This window comes from Dromaius novaehollandiae, chromosome 1, assembly GCF_036370855.1.
Source record: "Dromaius novaehollandiae isolate bDroNov1 chromosome 1, bDroNov1.hap1, whole genome shotgun sequence".
Taxonomy (NCBI): Eukaryota; Metazoa; Chordata; class Aves; order Casuariiformes; family Dromaiidae; genus Dromaius; species Dromaius novaehollandiae.
In genome coordinates this window covers 57,567,103-57,585,865 of record NC_088098.1, presented here as the reverse complement: position 1 = coordinate 57,585,865, position 18,763 = coordinate 57,567,103, and the positions used below count along the sequence as shown (strand labels likewise).

The 18,763-nt window shown below is 38.4% G+C and overlaps 1 protein-coding gene across 5 annotated transcripts in view; it reads right to left on the bottom strand.

Annotated features, from left to right (window-relative positions):
* Positions 1-18,763, bottom strand: part of ALDH1L2 (aldehyde dehydrogenase 1 family member L2) — a 39,186-nt gene that overhangs the window by 3,466 nt on the left and 16,957 nt on the right. For all 5 annotated transcript variants that reach the window (XM_026117943.2, XM_064513516.1, XM_064513519.1 and 2 more), the window contains 15 exons: positions 16,927-17,016; positions 15,726-15,860; positions 15,200-15,325; positions 13,884-13,975; positions 12,921-13,068; positions 12,035-12,154; positions 10,734-10,861; positions 6,377-6,527; positions 5,589-5,659; positions 5,377-5,482; positions 4,833-4,920; positions 3,955-4,048; positions 3,593-3,689; positions 1,995-2,093; positions 1,071-1,236 (listed from right to left, as the gene is read on the bottom strand). In XM_026117943.2, coding sequence (XP_025973728.2) covers positions 1,071-1,236; positions 1,995-2,093; positions 3,593-3,689; positions 3,955-4,048; positions 4,833-4,920; positions 5,377-5,482; positions 5,589-5,659; positions 6,377-6,527; positions 10,734-10,861; positions 12,035-12,154; positions 12,921-13,068; positions 13,884-13,975; positions 15,200-15,325; positions 15,726-15,860; positions 16,927-17,016 — 1,711 coding nt within the window. The remainder of the gene's footprint in view (positions 1-1,070; positions 1,237-1,994; positions 2,094-3,592; positions 3,690-3,954; positions 4,049-4,832; positions 4,921-5,376; positions 5,483-5,588; positions 5,660-6,376; positions 6,528-10,733; positions 10,862-12,034; positions 12,155-12,920; positions 13,069-13,883; positions 13,976-15,199; positions 15,326-15,725; positions 15,861-16,926; positions 17,017-18,763) is intronic.

Sequence of the window (18,763 nt, the reverse complement as noted above, 5' to 3'; positions counted from 1 at the left end):
AGCAGAACAAGGGTTAAAAAAATGGCCTGTACTGATCACAGCAGTAATGTGTGTTGTTCATATCAAGACTAGAAGGCCAGCACCCCACAGCCAGGCAACTTCCCAATGGAAGACCCTGGACTCAGGCAGGAAGGTGGCAGCAAGGTTAAAGGTGTCAACAGGACTGTAGCCATAAAGATCTGTATGTTCCAAACACGAAAAAACATGTGATGGGCAGCAACTTTGCCTAAGATTTATGGAGACTGAAGTAAGCAAAATTCTGAGGTAAAGGGCCAGTCCATGACAGCTGTTGATTTCTATTGGGTGTAAAAGACCTGTCCAAAACCTAGTTAATCATTGCTAATGAGGAAAAGCCCAAGAGTCAGAGTGAGGACTTCACAGTAGGCATCCCTTGCTGTCCCTGTGTTGCACACCGGTTCTGGCCAGACCTCTTCTACACTCACATCTGGGTGTGTGAGTGTATTTGCGTGCGAGTGGGTAAAATCAATGTATTTTGAGATTTTGTATATTTGCCTTCCCTTCCATAAGATTTCTCATTAAATTTATTCCATTGATTCCCTATAGCTACAAATTTTCTCTTTCATTTTCTTTGGGTACACAATCGTTATGTTTTGAAACTGATGCAAATGTTTCTCCTTCGTTACTGATACAGGACAGATGTCCACGAGAAAATGTTTTCTCTTATGCCTGCCCATCAAACTTAGCATTCTTTACATAGCAAAAAATGCTTTTGATCATAATTCCTGATGCCGACTCCGCAAGCAAGGTATCCCAAACAGCTTTAGTGTTTTGTCAATGTAATTAGCTACAACTATACTTACGCTCTTGCTAGTTCAACAATGTTGCAGAAAAGATCTCAGTGCCCCACAAGTAACAGCACTGGATTCTGAGTCAACTTCATATGCTATGCTTCAGTTGCACAACTTCTCTTAATACGGGAGTTTTCAAGTCTCATCCTGGGCTTACCTGGTACTGTTCCACAATACTGCTACTCTTTATTTAATGCAGCAGAGACAACCACATTTTATTTAAAGTGTAAGAATTCCAAACACCTTTGGGTAGTATTTTACCTGGTCTATTTACTTGTCTTCCTCCATATACTAGAGTGGCACCTTCTTTTACTCCAGTTTCACAATATTGCAGCAACTTTTCCAAATGTGCTTTGTGATTTTGTGGACCATGATCTGTAGATCTATCAAGTGGGTCACCAATTTTCATCTTTTTTATTTCTTCTACCTATGGATTATCCAATTAAAATGAAGTTACATAATGTAGCAAATAAACAGTTGTTAAAGTAACCAGTGATTCTGGATGCTTCATTGCTTGTGCTATGAAGTTTGGCCCCAAGAAAGGACTGAATTTTTAGAAGATAAAATGCTCATTGCTTTCTAAAATGATGCTTTATAAAGTGTCTTATGCTTGATGCCCTCAATTGCTGGTTACTTCTGAAAGTTTTTGATGCTGTTTTCATGCATTCATTCTCTTCTGCTATTAAGATACACATGTAAAAGGTTACCTTTTACTGGTGGTGAATGAGCTATCACAATAATTTCCTTTTCTTGAGCTAGATAAATGAATTCTGCAATGGTACTATAACTACTGGGGTGACTACTGGATTTTTAATAATGACAATTGTATGATTCTAGCTATGCTTCCAATATGCCTTTTTTTTAAACTTCAAGCAGTCTTTGATCACACTGACGTAAGTTCAGTGATTTTTTTTTAAATCTTGCTTTCCTAGTCAAATATGAAATATCACTGATGGTACAATATCTACTATGTCTCTTATCTGTGCATTTCTGATGAAAATATCTCCCTTCAATGCCTCCCTTTCAACCTGGTAAAAGCTTCATTGGAAGCAGCATTGCCTATCATAAGCAGTAATGAGAAGTTAAACAACTAAAAATAACAAGAAATGTACGTGTCTATAAAACTAGTGGATCTTTGTGCTGTAGGAAAGTATCTACTTAAACATTAGTCCTTAAATATCTTACCACTTTTCCAACGAATTCATCATGGATTGATTCTTCCACAAACAGCCTGCCAGCAGCAATGCAGTTTTCTCCTTTGTTGAAATATACTGCTCCCATACCCTGATCAGGGAAAACAACACATTAATATATGCATCTTTTTGTTCATTCTCCCTTTCGTTCTGTTCACTTGGGTTGCCCTCAAATGTAATGCTTTATTTAAACAGACATCATCAGTGCAAGAAGCAGACTAGTCTTATAACCAGCAAACACTCTTCTATGGAGACAAATGGCTCAGGATGAACCCATTTGCACTGCTCTTTCCATTTCCATCAGCCTTCCACAGAAACACTGGCTGCAGCATCACAAAGAAGCGGGCTGACAGCAAGACCGATGAATATAAAACTGTGCTAATCCACCGAGCAATATTGCTTGTGTTGATAGTTGTATGTAACTGGGTCAGCGTTATCCCATTCTAATCTGCAGAGAAGCTCCTATTTCAAGAATGCGGATTCACACCCTGTGCTGTTTGTTGCTTTGTACTTACCAAGAACTGATGCCTGCCACTGTTTTTTCAGGGGAGTGGGGAGGTGGGGGAAGAAAGGGCAGGACAACTAGGACAACTAAAACTTCTAAATGCTTGTTTTCTGGCTGCTGCAAAGGTCTAGGTAGTGACCTAGACTAGCTCTGGCACTAGTAGGTATGATTGGAATCATGTGCTAGTGTCAAGAGCATAGCCAAAACACATTGTTTCACAGTCACTAAAAGCCGTTAATGTCACTTATATCTCAGGCAAACCTCTGCATCATTCCCTTTCTTCTCCAGCTGAGAGCATTGGTGGGGCCAAGCAGGCCGCTGATTGCTATGTGTCAGCTTTTATTATTTTCCACGTATACTTCACTGCGCAGTCACACAAACTATTGTGCTCCCAAAAGAGGGTCTAAAAGTGGGAAAAATGCATAATAGCTTCTTCCTGGTAGCAGAACTGCTTAAGCCAGTTCAATGAATTCATGGAATTAGCAGTATGGGTAAGTAGTGTGTGGGAGACCTTTGTTTTGTTCTTAGTGAGCAAACTGTATTTGTTATCATTTTGATGAATCAGTACACGTGAACAGGAAATAAGCTCCTTAAATCTACTGAATTTCTTGTTTGCACAAATTATTTAAAAATTTTAAACAAGTTATAGCTGGTCAGGAAGGTGGAGGTTATAGTGATGGTGAATTACAAAGCACTATATGGCAGTATGGAGCTCACTATATTTTGGCTCACTTTTCAGGCTTTTGTATTTGAAGTTTTTTTTGAGTATCAAATTTTGACAGAAATCACTTTTAATGTATAAACTTGGCTGGTGAAAATATTTTCCACCTATATTTCCTTACTTGGTTGTATTTTTCAATGTATACTTCTTGTAGTACAGATCTCTGGCTTTTTGATGGAGCATTAAAGGTTTAATTGTGCTGGCACAGAGAAACATCCTGTAGAAAAAGAGTCTGCTTTTTAACAGATTGCATGAAATTTTATGAAAGGGTCCCTGCTGCACTTTTTGGCAATTCAATAAGAATATTGCAATATTGTGAGGATGTATCATGAAGGCTTTGAATATAGTTTTCTTTGTAACTTACCATTTTTACGGCTCTGTCAAGTTCACAGTCATTGAATATGATCAATGGCGATTTACCACCAAGTTCAAGAGAAACTTTCTTCAGATTAGTGGCTGCACTGGAAAAATCATAAATAATTATGTAAAAACAAGCTTTAAATAGCTAAATCCATTATTTTGCTTTAATCAAATCTAGTGAAAACGTATAGCACAAACTTCTCTCTATTTTCCAATAAAGAGACTTAAGCAGAATTCTACATAAATGACCATACATAGTTATGCTTCTGTATTACTGTCTTACTGTATTACTGCTACATGCAAGATCTAGTTAATAAGACAGTTTGGAACAACAGTGTTTATTTATGAATCTTATGCTAAGAATACCTCTCCATGATCTTTTTACCAGTTGGCGTTGAACCAGTGAATCCGACTTTGCGAACATCTGGATGTTCAGACAAGTGCTGTCCCACTAAGCCACCTAGTGGGATGAGGAAAACAGCTTAACTGGGCAGCACATACGCAATTTCTACTACCCCAGTAGTGGCACTGTAATACAGAAACAGCTAATAATAGGTGAATCAAGCACAATATCACATCCTTACTTACATTTACAGCTTTATTTATATCAGCATCAGAGTCTCATACTAGTTAACGTAAACTACATGAATGGCTCCAAATTTCCCCATCTCTCTGGTCTAAAGAACTTTCTCCCTAATAGTTCACTGTAGGTAGAATAACTTAATTTGTAACAAAGCTTCACCCATACGGTTACCTTGTCACTTTCTTTCCTTAGGGGAAAGAGGAGGATAGTGTCATCAGGTAAGGCAGTGTGGACCATAATTTATTGATACTGATCAGTAAGCATCTTGTCAGCTTGCTGTAGGTTTCACAGTCACATTTAAATGCAGTAATACTTCCATGTGATGGTAAGATTAGGAAAAAAAAAGAAGTCTTACAAGGAAGGACAACATGCTTCTCTGTAAATAAATTCTTTTTCAGAGTGTTAATGCTATCTGTGTGAACTTGGAGGTGGGTAAGCCAAGGGCTGTTATCATTAGCTAGAGCCATGTGATCTACAGATTTTCCCAGTTCTTTTCTGGGAATATGTGAAATTGCTGTGTAACATATATGCCAGCCTACTAGGAATGAAGATAAGGCCATGCAGCATACACTTATGCATGCCGATCTGCAGAAGTAAAATGCTAGTTCACCAGTTTCAGCATGACCTAGTTCCAGGAAAATGATTAGTTAAAGTTTTTTACCTGAACCAGGCAGAATATTTATAACGCCCTTAGGAAATCCAGCTTTAGCTGAGAGTTCTGCAAACTTTAAGGAAGTCAGTGGTGTGACCTAAGTGGAAACATTTGTATTAGGTCTTCTGTTTTAGTTAAATGTGTGATGATATCTTTTACATTCTGTACTTCTTAATTTTGATACAATATCCATCTTCTTCTTCCTCAAAATACTGATGAATTAAAAATGATGGCTTCTGAAGAAAAAGGAATGTATTCTGTTCATATGCAGTAATAGTATTTTGAGTTTATGTCCACCTCCCTAACAAAAGCACCATGCAACACAAACACCAAGAAAGAAACAGAAGACAGAAACTAATTTTTGAAAATGAGAGTAGCGTCAGAGCAGAAGCAAAGCCAATCGGTACCTTGTATCATCATGACAATTTATATTACTTTACATGAGCTTTACAACATATGACAGCTCAACCTATGGATGAAATCAAATAGAATGGCTGAACTGCTTTGCCTGAACAAATACTGAAGGCCTGGAGCCATTCCTCCGTGTTTTTACCTGAGCTGGTTTGAGAACCAACGTGTTGCCTGCAGCCAAGCAGGCTGCGCTCTTCCATGCAAGCATCATCAGTGGGTAATTCCAGGGAATAACAATTGCACACACGCTGAAGGTGGGGAAAAACACAGAAAGATTATATTTTTGATAGCACTTTTTGCATGGCTTTTCTATTGGTCAAGACTGTCACTAGGAACAAAAAAAGTGATGCTTACCCTATTGGTTCTTTTTTGGTGAATGTTAGATTATGGTTTGGCCGGGCCTGGTTAATTGGAATTGTAGCACCCTGAAAGAAAGAGGTGGGATCTTTTTATAAATCTCAAATGTGCCATTTAACCATTTCTGTTAAAAATACCATTGCCATATAAGAATGTTGTGCAGAAGCAGTTGTGCACCAGAGAGAGGGTCAGGGATGCTGCTACTGTGTAATTTCCTGCTACAGGTACTGTAGTCAACTCTTGGTTATCAGTTGGATAGAACAAAAGCACAGCTAACAAAGGTATGCAAGAACATAAAGTGAGGATATAATGAAGAAAAGAAAGCCAAATGACATTCTTGATTGGGGAGCTTAAAGATACTTGAGGAAATGTTATTGAACCTGAGCCATGTGCTATGGCACCAAGCAAACTCACCAGCCTTGGTTAGGACATAACATAGCTCATGTGTCTCTGCACCTACAGCACAGCTGAGCCACCGCAAGGACATTCTGATCCATGAATAATCAAAAGCTGACTAAAAATGCATATACACTATGATACTTCAACTACTTAGATATTATTAGATATATAATTAGATATTTAGAGTCAGACTCTAAATCCACATTCTCCAGTTGGAAGTAGACTGTGCTTCTTTTGTATTGTCAGGGAGACTTATTTTAGGTAAAATTCTAATTTATTTTTGGATTCCTTGATTACCTTTGCTAACACTGCTTTTTGGGACAGTGTCAGCAAAGAATGTGCACAGAAGCACTGTCATTCATTTCTTCCTTTACACATTCACTTGCCTGAATTTTGTCACACCATCCAGCAAAGTATCTGAATGTTTGTACAGACATTCCTACATGGGTCTTCAAAGCTAATGTGTAGACAGCTCCTGAGTCGATAGATTCTATTGTCGCTAACTCTTCTTGATGTTCTTCCATCAGGTCTGCAAGTCTTTAATCAAAACATAACAAATACACATCAAAGAGAGGTGACATCTAACTGCTGGCAGCCTAAAGTGAGATTTGGTAGGGCAAAAAAATGTAACTAAAATAACATTTCCCCAGAATTTAGTAGTGCAGCGTTGGGACCATCAGTCATTAATATCAGTAAGAACTTGAACAAATGCCTGCTAAAGTCTGAAAATGTCTTCACATTGACTGTAGGAGTAACGGGATGAGGAAGTGGTCTCTGAAAATGTCACTCGATTTTTCAATTATGATCTTGTAAATATAATAATCATTAGAATACTGTACCCACTTTTTTTCTTGTACTATGAGGAACTTATTATAGAAAATCAGACCAGTAAGTCAGAAAACAAATTCACAATAACATTAAAAATATCAAGTAATCAAAAATGCTGAGAAGTACTTATGGTCCTAGCTTAGATTTCGGAAAGCTAGCTTCATTATACCACTTTGTATTGTCTGAGCTTGGACAAATTACTTAATGCTAGATGCTTCAAAGGCACCTGGATATATAAAGATGCAGATCCCAAGGTGTAATGCAAATTGCATTTAACATGTCTTGGTACTTTCAAAAATCTGGCCTGTCGTCTCCCGAGGCCTCAGTTATCCATCTGTTAGATCAGTGAAGCAAGATGGTGAGGTACAAGTAAGACTGTGAGCATATCCACAATAAAAACCATAACTTAATAGTAGCTACAGAAGTGTCTCAGGCAGGCATCTATGCAGACAGATCACCTATACTTGTGAGGAGCTCTTGTAATTTTAGTCAGACGCCGTTCAGGCAGAAAGGTCTGTTTGCATGAATCAATGTACACACCTAGGTCTTAGTTAGAGCTCTCATATTACCGTGAAACAGACATATCAAGGCTTTTCTTAAGCTTCAGTCTGTGTTTTGGTACTCAGATGTATAACCAATGTCCTCATGTGATTCTGAGAGGTTAACTGAGTGCCTTTTAGATCCTGTAAGGAATATTTGAAGAGGGGCATGCAACCTATTTTTTCCATTTAGCAAATTCTGCCCATTTAAAACACTGGTAAAAAGGTGGAAAAATGCTCTTTGATACCTGTTTTAACTGTATCTTGGAGTGCCAGCTACAGGCCAGGGCATTAGCACTAGTGTGTAAAAGATGGGATATGCCACGCCAGGGGCAAAGGAGAATGTCCCTTTAAACTCATGGCTAGTGTCTTCTATTGATGATTCCTTAAGACACAGCAGCAGAGCTAGGGGCTTTAATGGCACAAACCTTCTCTCCAGTGTGGCACTGAAAAACTCTAGTTTGAATAGGGGCCGGAGAAAAAGGGGCCTCATTTGAAATAATGTGGACCAAAGAGAGCCTTAATTCATACTCGGAATGGTTTGCAAAATAAATATTCTGGTATAGCTGTCTTAGAGAGCTCCCTCCCTAGGCAGTGAAGAGTTTAATCCAGGTCATCAACTGGAATAATGTATGTAGTTTAGGGGAGTTATATTTTCCATATGCCTAACCAACATAGTTATGCTTGTAAAACCTTTCAAGTGTTAAACAGAGCAATAGTTTTAAGACCTTAAAAGTGTATCTTCAGGGCAGAGTAAACTTGGGCACTCAAGTTCCCTACCTTCCTAATACAATTTAAAACCAAGTTTATACATGCTTTGAATCCAGGTACACTTGTGAAAGATTTAAGTGAAAGGCTGTATTTAATTTTAATGTGAGTTCTGACTTGCCTATTTCGTGCTGTGATGGTTATTCGATGTTCTTTTACAGGCCTGCAGCCCTTTTCCCAACCTTTTGTAGCTACAGACTTCTCACTCGTCACGAACTCCTGGAATAATGGCGTGCCAGGGTAGATCTTCCCTGTTCAGTCTGCACCCATGCAACTACAACATAGGTGGAATTGGTACTCTAGAGATCGCCAGTTCTGTTTGAGCCCATACTTTATGAGATAAGCAGAATTTTCAGTTTTCTTTTCACTCTTTATTGCTAAGATTCCTGCTATGTCTTGTCAAACACGAGGCATTCTTTAATACTTTTTTTACTTCTATTTGGTGCATAGGAGTATGATAAAAGAGAGGGGGAGAATTTACATTCCAGGCATTCAATAAAGTAAAAACTCTTACAGCCATTTTAATGTGATAATAAATGATCTGCTGCACACACTACTGCAGTGCACAGACCCATGTATCTTAAGTGCAGCGTTACATTTCCCCATGCTCCTCTTCTTCAGCTCTCAGAGCACAGACACACAATGGATTCCCTATTCCTTACTGTCTTGCTTGGCTAAACCCAGCCTTATGGTGCCAGGGTCATCTTCTAGTTGCATACCCCCAACCTGTGAACCAGCTGGATCTTCAGTTTCCTATCTTTGCAGATGTTATACAGAAAGCAGTGTGCTGCAGTTAAAGGAATGGCAGGGACCCACCCCTACGCCCCCCAGAACGGCCAGACAGTGTTATCTTGCCTCGTCAGCCAAATGCGCTGTCTACTGCCATCCTGCAGGTGCTCACTGTGTAACTGATCCTGCTTCTGCTGTGCATTCTCGTGTCCAGGGATAGCCTCCTGACGCAGTGAAATAAAGGCTTAAAATAGCAGTGAGTATGAGCACACTACTGAAGACAAGACTTTTGAAGGGAAAATCCTTCTCTTCCATAGAGATAAATATCCAGTCTCCTCAACATAAATGGCCTTGCCAGGACCTCCAGCAGTAATGCTGAAGAACCTGCCTTTCTGACTGACTACAGCCTGAAGAAAAAAATGTGTCAGACACATAGGACCTACTCCTTCATGAGTTCCTCAGGACAGGAAATTCTCCATGCTTTCAGCTCAGTTCAAGCCCCCAATTTCCTTGAAGCCAACTGCTATGTCAAGAATAGTAACTAAGCTCTCCACATACCGTATAGGAACAGAATTTGCCTAATACATCTCCTCCTCAGTGTTGACAATTGATTTTCCATCATCGTAGGAGCTAACTGTGGCAGTCGGGGGTAGCAATCTGCTTCTCTAATAATCTCTACTCTTCTCATACATTCACATGTCCCAGAACTGAAAAAGCAGCGAAAGCTCTTCATACGGCTCCATGAAAGAGGTTTCTTTCATAGGAAAGCTCTGGAGCTTCTAGTCATCCCAGGTTTGCAAGACGATGATGTTCTCCCTATGCTTGCCATTTGGCACCAGAAGCATCATGCTGCATACGGGGAATACGCAATATCTGTGCTTTTGTCAGCTGCCTCCAGTAACATCCTGGCAATATCTGGCTAGCACGAGCATCTTGCCAAAATCACCTATTGCCCTCCTAGGATCAGAAGCCACCACTAAAATGCCATTCACTGAGTGTGACCTCTGTTTACCTCCTGAAACAATAATAACACAGCCCAAAAAGAGAACCAGGTATGATCTAGGGTTGATGCAACAAAACAGATAAACGAGAAGTACACAGCTGGCAATGTCTCAGATAAATGTAGGATTCAGCTTAGACTTTTTGTACACAGGACAATTATTCCAGAACAGACCACAAAACAGCTCCTAGGCTGGCTCTTTAAGCAAGTGAGAAGTATGCTGAGATATGCTCCTAGAAAATCTAGCATCAGTTGCAGTCTATTTCAAAATCAGTGGCAATGTGGTTATAAGTTTACTGTATGTAGTGCAGATATAGGCAGGGTTTGCTGGGTCAAAAGTCTCTGCCTACTCAACCTAGTTAGACTCTGCCTTGAAAACTTAGCCTCACCTATACGGAAGGATTTGGACTTTACAAGTGAATTCTCAATCCTTGCAATAGAGGGAGGAAAGCATATAGATTAAATTAAGCCATCAGCTATTTTAAAGTCCTTTTCTTCCAATTCTTTGTTTCCATTTACAAATAAAAATTCTTCATGTTAATATGGTTTCAACTGGAGGGTCAGAATTTCTCAAAGAGACTGCCAAAGTTTCAGTCAATAGTGAAGTGATCACTGGCTAGGGAACCCAGGTCTCCTCCTGATAGTGAGAGAGAGCTACTGAGATTCTACCTGGGCACAAGAAAGGTTCAGGCCTCAGCTACGATCTCAGGCCAGTGCGCTGCAGTAAACTAGGAGATGAAAAGGTAGGTAGTCCAGTAACACTGAAAATGGGATTATGAGTATCCATCACATTCAGGTAAAGTATGTTACAATTCTTCAGAGGAACAAAATAATTAGCTTTAAGGAAACTAAACAAACACAATGCCACCCTTTACATACCTGTACATGAGCCGCCCTCTTTCCCGTGCGTTCATTCTTCCCCATTCACCATTTTCGAATGCCTCTTTCGCTGCTGCCACTGCTTTGTCAACATCAGCCAACGAAGCAGAAGATACACTGGCTATTACCTGGGACAAGGTAGCAATGTGTTAGCTCAGACTGAAAGGCTGGGATGCATGGAGTTACTCCTTCCTCTTAAACTTTTTGACTGGGTGTAAGAAAATACTTGATATCCTCAAGCCCCGTCAGTCGTCATGGGTGAGTCAGGTTCCAAAAAGTTCAGACACAACTAATGGTGGCCGAGTTTGGAGGACAGTGCAGGGACCCTGATCCCTAGATCTCTTCTTTTTTTCCTTCAGCACCAAGGAGCATCATCCCACTGGATTTCACCCTCTTTTCATATGTAAAATCAATCAGATGTGACAAAAGTGGAAAGCCCTAATATGTGGTATTATCATCTAATATCTAAACATGCTAAAATGACTCCTGCATGTTCCATTTCTCTGGAATGCAGCTTCTGTTATCATGAACCACCATATAAACACAGTATTTTGTAACGATTATATACCATAATTATTATATTTTAAAGCCTAACACAAAATTGTTATGATTTTTATTCCATTCCATGAGTTACAAGGAAAGTACTAGATTCTGGCTTCCAATCCTCGTAAAATCTGTGCCACTGATTTCAGTGGAATTTCATTACTCCAGAATTGCAATAGCATATGCAGACATCAGGGTCACTCCTCTTATTTGTAATTCTTACTTAACAGTTGCTCAACCAAGATTCAGTACCTTCAAGAGGATGAAGTGAAACTATTTTCCTACTGAAAAGTCATTTCTCTTACTGGGAATTTAAAGGGACATTTTAAAGTCACATTTGCCCTAAGACATCATGCTTGTTAAAAAAAAAAAAAAAAAGAAGTTGATGACGACAGGAAACGTATATAATATGCTAATAGAAATACTTCTTTAGCAACTAAACCTTAGCCTTTTTTGTTTGCAAAGCCTTTGCAAAGCCAAACAAGTATGAAATCAAAGTAAAACAAACAGCTGGGTATGCAGATTGGCATATAATAGTTGAAGTGGAATTAGATAATATTTACTGTGATGCTTGACTGACACACAAAAACTGAAGAATATACAGATTGACAAGTAAATTAAAAATTTCAGATTTATTTAGGGGGTTCTTAAATTTGTACTGTATGGTTTTGAACCCAATAATATTCAGTTAGTGTCTTACATTTGTTCAAAAGCAGACTGAAATAAACTGATATTGATCATACTTAGAAATTACTCACTGATCCATCTGTTGGATTTACGGTGTCATATGTTTTTCCATCATCAGCATTTATAAATTGTCCATTTATGAAACATTGGTATGGCATCTTCACAGTCATGTTGTTCACATCTTTTGAAATCTAAGAGTGAAACACACAAGAAATAAATATTTTAGTACTTAAAATATAACATTTTAATGTAGCCTAACAACAGAAGATAGCTTTTGATACTGATAACTAACTTTCAGCTGCATTTTAGGATATATATATGGCTATTAAGAACAGTCAAAAGGGTAAAATGAAATAGAAGTCATATTCTTCCTGAACACCAGTACCCACACTCTGAGATAGTTAAGTGGATTTCTGTATTTTTTATCACTGGGTCTCTATCTTCAAACCAACACTAAACCTGGATCAGATTGGTCCTGAAGAGGTGCAGAACTTCAAACAAATGCCCAGCTCAAGCAAATTCCCCAAGTTCAAGCAATCTTGACTTGCTTAATGTCTTCAAAAACACACCCTACACCTTTCACACAAAGTTTTCTAACAAACTCTTAGGAGAAAAGTCTAGCACTGTTTGTCTCAGGAAAGCAGAAGGTCTGCAACTATTCTGACTGAAATATATTAGCAGGATACTGCACTGGGGGGGTGCTTGTGTGAACTACTCTACTGCATGTTCCTGGTCTCCCAGTTTCAGGAACAACATGAGTCACATTACACATATACTTCCATTCTGAAATGCAAATACATAAAACTTGCAGAAAAAAGCCACGAAGAAGAGCTCATATGCCCAAATACTTGCTTGTTCTTCCTACCGCATCAAGCAGCCTAACAAAATGCATTGCCTATCTCCAAAACAACCAAGAAACAACAAGCAATAAAGACAAAGTAATCAATGATGTCTTACGTAATCAATGACTAACTCTTCTTCTTTGTCTTCTCCCCTGAGTTTTCTGACAGCCATTTGAATAAAGTCTGCAAACTTAGTGGCCATATACACATCTTCATTCTGCAGCTGAAGTCCACTATACTTCTGTTTGATCTCCTCCAGCATTCTAAAGATTTCAAAGACAGAACAAGTTGAATTTCAAATGAAAGAATTATTCAGATGATCATATCATTAGAGGGCAGAAAGGAGTCAAAAGTGAATAGTTCCAGGCAGTTTGCTGACACCTTTTGGGTTAATTGGGGGTGTTACAGAAAAGTAAATGTGAGTTCTGGAATACTCTTAGGTAAACTTTTGGAAATAAATGACAAATAGCATACATTGTTTGATGAACAGCATATGAGACTACTCTCACCAACACATGGAGGAAGTTCTGAGCTCTATGACACCGGCAATTAGGATGGGCAATAATCAGCTTGTTAAAATAAAAGTGAAATCCTAGTCTTATGGCCTTGCATATCTGAGTTACAAAAAGAAGTTAACTGAGGTGACCCAACACAGCATGAACTCAATGCACTTACTTGTAAGCACTGGGCTCAGTCCTTCCTGTGAAAGGCTTTGAATGACTTTCCCTATGGGGATTCCTTTGCTCAGCTCCTCAGTCAGCCCACTGCTCTTGAGATACCTGGCATTGCATGCTGATGGCTTTGGGCACCATCATGCTTCCCCATGTGGCTGATGTTTCTGAAGTCAAGGGGAATTTTGCTTGAGTAGAAAAGGCAGGACTGCATCAATATCTCCTGATTTGGGGCACAGAACCCTACCGTGCTTCCAAAGGTAGGAAAGGGAATAGATAGAGCAGTGGGAAATAAATTGGAAAAATCATTTTTGTTCACTACTTTATCAACCTTGATTTAAAAGTACCATGACAAGTTTGTTTCCATTAACTTTTGCTTCAAATTATTATTTTGAATATTTGTTTACCTGACAACGTGCATCGAGGATGCTCCAGATTTGAAGAAGTCTGTAGAATCCTCAATTACAGCAACATTGCTCAAAATTCCCTTCCAAATAGCCTAATAATATATTAAAATAATGGAGACAGTTATGAACAATGCTCTAATTGCAAGAAGTATTTCCTGAAAAGTATTTTAGAACGTATTTATGCTTTCAAAGTGTGTTACTTCAACAGATACTACAATAGAAAGCCATTTTAAGCAGGTCTGGAACTTGATGATAGCCAATAAAATCTACAGCATAATTATCACACCAAAAAGATCATTTTTGTCCATGATAGTATCACCTAATCATGCAAGCAAACTTAATGCTACAATGCTAATAATTTCTATGCCCATTTTTACTAAAGCCTTCCCCTTCCAAATAATAGCATTGAATTGCATTAGGGAATATGTTCTCAGCAGAGGCTTGGGGAACTTTGTGACTGAACTGATGGAATTTTTGGCACCTGGGCAGAGCTGAGAGGTAGTTTAAGCTGCATGTGTTAGATCAGTATGTCTCCTAACAGGAATGCTAAAATAACTGGTAGCATGATATTTAAATTAATGATAAATAGGTCTCAAGAGTTAGCAGCTAGTGTCATAAACTGAAGAGGTAATATTTCTTCTAGCTATTTTATCAGTCAGTCAATAGGTCCAGGCAGCACTTAGGTTGCTGGCAGGCAGGTTCAAGGGAAGCCTGAATGAGCAGTTTAAAACATTAGTGCCTTGAGCTGCCTGACCTGTCTCAAATGTTACTGACTGTACAGCAGAGCTGGCAGAACAGAAGATGTCTGTGCTTCAGCTGCTCAGCGGCCCACAACTTACACAAATGACAAGTGTGGCTTTCAGCTAAGAACCTGACACTCACTGCATAGGCAGTGATTACCAGAAAGCACAACAAGATGCCTCTCCAAGTGCAAAAATTTCTGCTCCAGCTGCTCCATTGCCACATCCCTCTGCCAGCTAACCCCTTGTGTGTGGTTGCAGTAGGAGAGAGAGACAGCACGGACAGGTACAGGCATAAAACCCTGTCATTTGCCAACGCTTGACCCTGCAACCACTTTCTCTGTATCACTTGCCTCCGAAAGAAAACTTTCTAGGGTTATGTGTTTTAGCATGAACTCCCAAATCCATCCAAATTAACTTCAATAACTAAAGATTCAACCCTATGCTTTCTGAGTACATGTCACAAAAAAAGAAAAAAATTGCATGGTTAATTAAAAGATATGCCTTGTCTATAATGAGAAGTATATAATGCTTTTCTCTGAAGTAATATCCCATGAAAGCAGATTATAGAATTACCCTGATATCTTCTGCCATCTTTTTCTCCTCTTCTGTAAGTTCCAGGGCAGCTGTTTCATCAGCAGAGAAGTATTTAGATGCAGGGATCATTCTTCCATCCTCAAACTGTAGATTTCTCACTAGTACCTGGAAAACAAGGGGATATGATTTTTAAACTATTTGGGATGCAATACATCCTTGTGTGGTGATCTTCTCGGTATTAATATTATCATTGAAACAGTAAAATAAATAGCTTGCAGGAAAGCTGCTATGATGCAGGTAATTAAAAACAGGTCACTTCCATCTGTCTTTCAGATTCTCTTCTAGTATTGGTACATTTTAATACATAACCAAAATGGATAAGATCTGAGTGAGAAGCAAGAAATTAATGCTTTTTCTATAGAATGGCAGAAGATTAATAAACTCCAAGCTAATTAACTGTCTGTCTTTAGCAGGTGGATTTGTCTAGCCTGACAATTCCACACTTCTTGCACTTTTTGCTAAAGTTATTCCATCCATGCTCATGTTTGCCAGGATGAGCACTTACCATCTTCTCGTCATTACCAAAAATGACCAAGCCATTCTTGGTTACAAGTCCAGGTCTTGAAGCACCTTCTATTGCCAGCTCTGGTCCAGCAGGCACTGAAGCATCAAGTAATGATGATCCATAGAAAGTAACCACCTAAAAATAAACAGAGTGAAAGGTGCACAGATTTTAAATATGCTTGAAAATGCTAGGAATGAAGTGATACTATTTTGAAGCTTTAATATACTATAATGTAAGAACAAAAAAGTACCTACCCATGGAAAATGTGTTACAACATTATCTCTGTATCTTTATGACCTAGGACATGTAAAACCTTGCAAACCGCCTAAAAGCTGCTTAGCTGTAACATCAAGCATGATGAAACCAATGCAGAAAGGGAAGCGGCTTTAGTCAGCGCATGTCTGGAGTGAGAGACTGGCAGAAGCCTGGCTGCGACTTGGCAGATCCTACTTGGCTCCCGGGCTAGCCATGCTGAACGCTGCCTCTCACCTGAGCTCCTCTCTTCTCTCTGGGGTCTCAAGCCAGCACCAGTACCTGGACATTAGGGCAGAACCAGGCCTTTGGAGCAGCCTATGAGCAGCTGGCTAAGTAACAAAATTTGGACATTACAGCCAGGGAAGAGAATGCGATTTTAAAAATATTTCACACAAAGAAAACATGGATCAAAGGCACAGTGCTTTTTAGAAATTGAAATGAAGTAGTTTTTTTGGATAAAATGAGAAGTATTTATTTTTGCAAATGATTCTAGCACTCCTAGGCCCAAATCTCTTAAAAAAAAATCCTTTGTTATTTCAGTAGTTGACAGTGTTTCATTCTGAGTCATACTGTGATGTTGCCCACTGTACAGCATGTGTTTTATTACAGACATGTAATGTACACCTACTAGGCAAAATAACTGACATAGTCTGACTCTACCCTGCCTACTTACTGCTTTGTTCCATTTTTTTCAGATATTGCTTTTATCTTTCTTTGAATTAAATGGACCTAACAGAAAATCCTAGCTACAATATATCTGTTCTGTACATTTGTTTAGGTGTCTGTTCTAGATATGTACAAAATATACAGTCATCAAATGAGAGCCACCCCAAAGTAACCCCTAACTGTAGTCATCCATATGCAATCCCTTTTAGCCTTTATAATAAAAAACATCTGCCGAGAGGGTATAGAAAAAAAGGATACCCTTCTGGTTTCCAGAGCATACCTGGTCATCTATTTTCGTCCATGCTCCAGGTACTTTATCATGCCCTCGGATCCAATTGTGCAAAGCTGCTGCAGGTTGGTCCCAAGAGATCTGCGAAATCAAGACATACAAGCTAACTCTTTTCTGTTTGCTTATAAATCAAGTTAGTAATGTTTTCCTACGTAAGAGTTACAAATCTTCCCTCTCTCTCTTTCAACTGCTTATTTAAGAACACAGAAAGGGTCTGGTCTAATAAAGGAAGATCAGTGATCTCCAGATTACTAGTCATCAAAGACCATAAAATGGGATGCTCTTAGCACTTCTCTCCTCTGTGCAGCTTTTACCTTTTCACACATTCTCCTTCTCACAAGAAGACCATGAAAATATCACACTTGCTACTAGCTATTCCTAAACAATTAATATTATTATAATTAATATATTAAAATTAATTAATAATTAAATTAATTAATATCATTAACAAATTTAATAAGCACAGCATAAACATAAATAGTGTGTGTCAGGGATATCACCTTCTGCTGAAAATGATCTATTTACTGCTTGGAGCCTAATTTAATAAACCTACAAACACTTATTAAAATACTTATTAATCCTTTACTAACCCTTCATAAACTGTTTCATAAATGGAATCTCTGCTACAGCTTGCAATTCCTGCAAGGTCTTCCAAGATAAGTCTAAGTTTATTGTAAGAGGAACATGGAAATAATATTTTGTTAAGAACATCATGGATATTGTGTATCATGTGTAACACCAGTGAAAATGCATTCCTTCATCTTTGCAGTATCATGAGCATACGTATGAAATGAATTAGAGAAAGTATTGGAGTATCTATCAAATAACAAACACTGAGGTACCCAGTGTCTTTCTTAGTTTAAGCACAAAGAATATTGAGAAGCAAGCTATAAGCCAATGAAAAAAGTTTTACAACAGGGAAATTAAGTTGGTTGACTCCATGAAAGTTTCTTATGTCTTATATTTAAGGGATGAATACAGCATTTTGACCACAGATACAAATTAAATGCATAAATTAAAAATTACAAGTCACTAAAGTTCTTTGAATTCACTGCAATTTTGCATATATTATTTAAGTTGTTAAGTCCTCATACTCATTCTTTCTTTTGATCAGTAATGCCATGAAAGCTCTTCTTTGTAGGCTCCTTTTCTGAGATGTTTTGGAATAGATAGGAGTCAATTGTTTTAATTTTTTCAGCTGTTCTAGTTCCTATGTACTGTGTCAGCATGTATATGGGCACACAAAATTTTGGTCCATGACATAACTCTCCTTTGAGGTCAGATTGCTTAAAAATATCCATATGCTGTTTGTGTCTAATGTAAGTCAGGAGTTGTAACATGAAGAAACACATTATTACATCATTTCAGATGAAAAGGACTATGTTCATCATAAACAACAGACTGAAATCAGTATTTTTTGCCTTTTTTATTGGGCACTTTCATTTGTCTAGCAAAAGAAAAGAAGGTACAAAAGACTGCATTCACTATCATTTTATGGTGGCCCTTCCAACCAAAAAGAAGATCCAGCTAAGAGTAAGAAGCTTATTATGTACCACAAGCTAATGCAGTGAGAGCAGTTATATAGTAGAGTCCTTACATATGTGTTTGAATTATTTTCGTATATGTTGCTTTTTCACATGATCTGTTTTTTACTTCCTGGTAGGTGCCAGCAGCTCAATTTTCCTAATGGCATATCTATTTCTGGTAGAGAATTTAGCATGAACTGTTGGTAAACACACCAACCAAAAAAAGAGAGAGACCTCCATTCAATGCTATATTTAAAAGTATCGTAACATTAAGAATCTACTGAAGGAGCAGCTGCCATGTA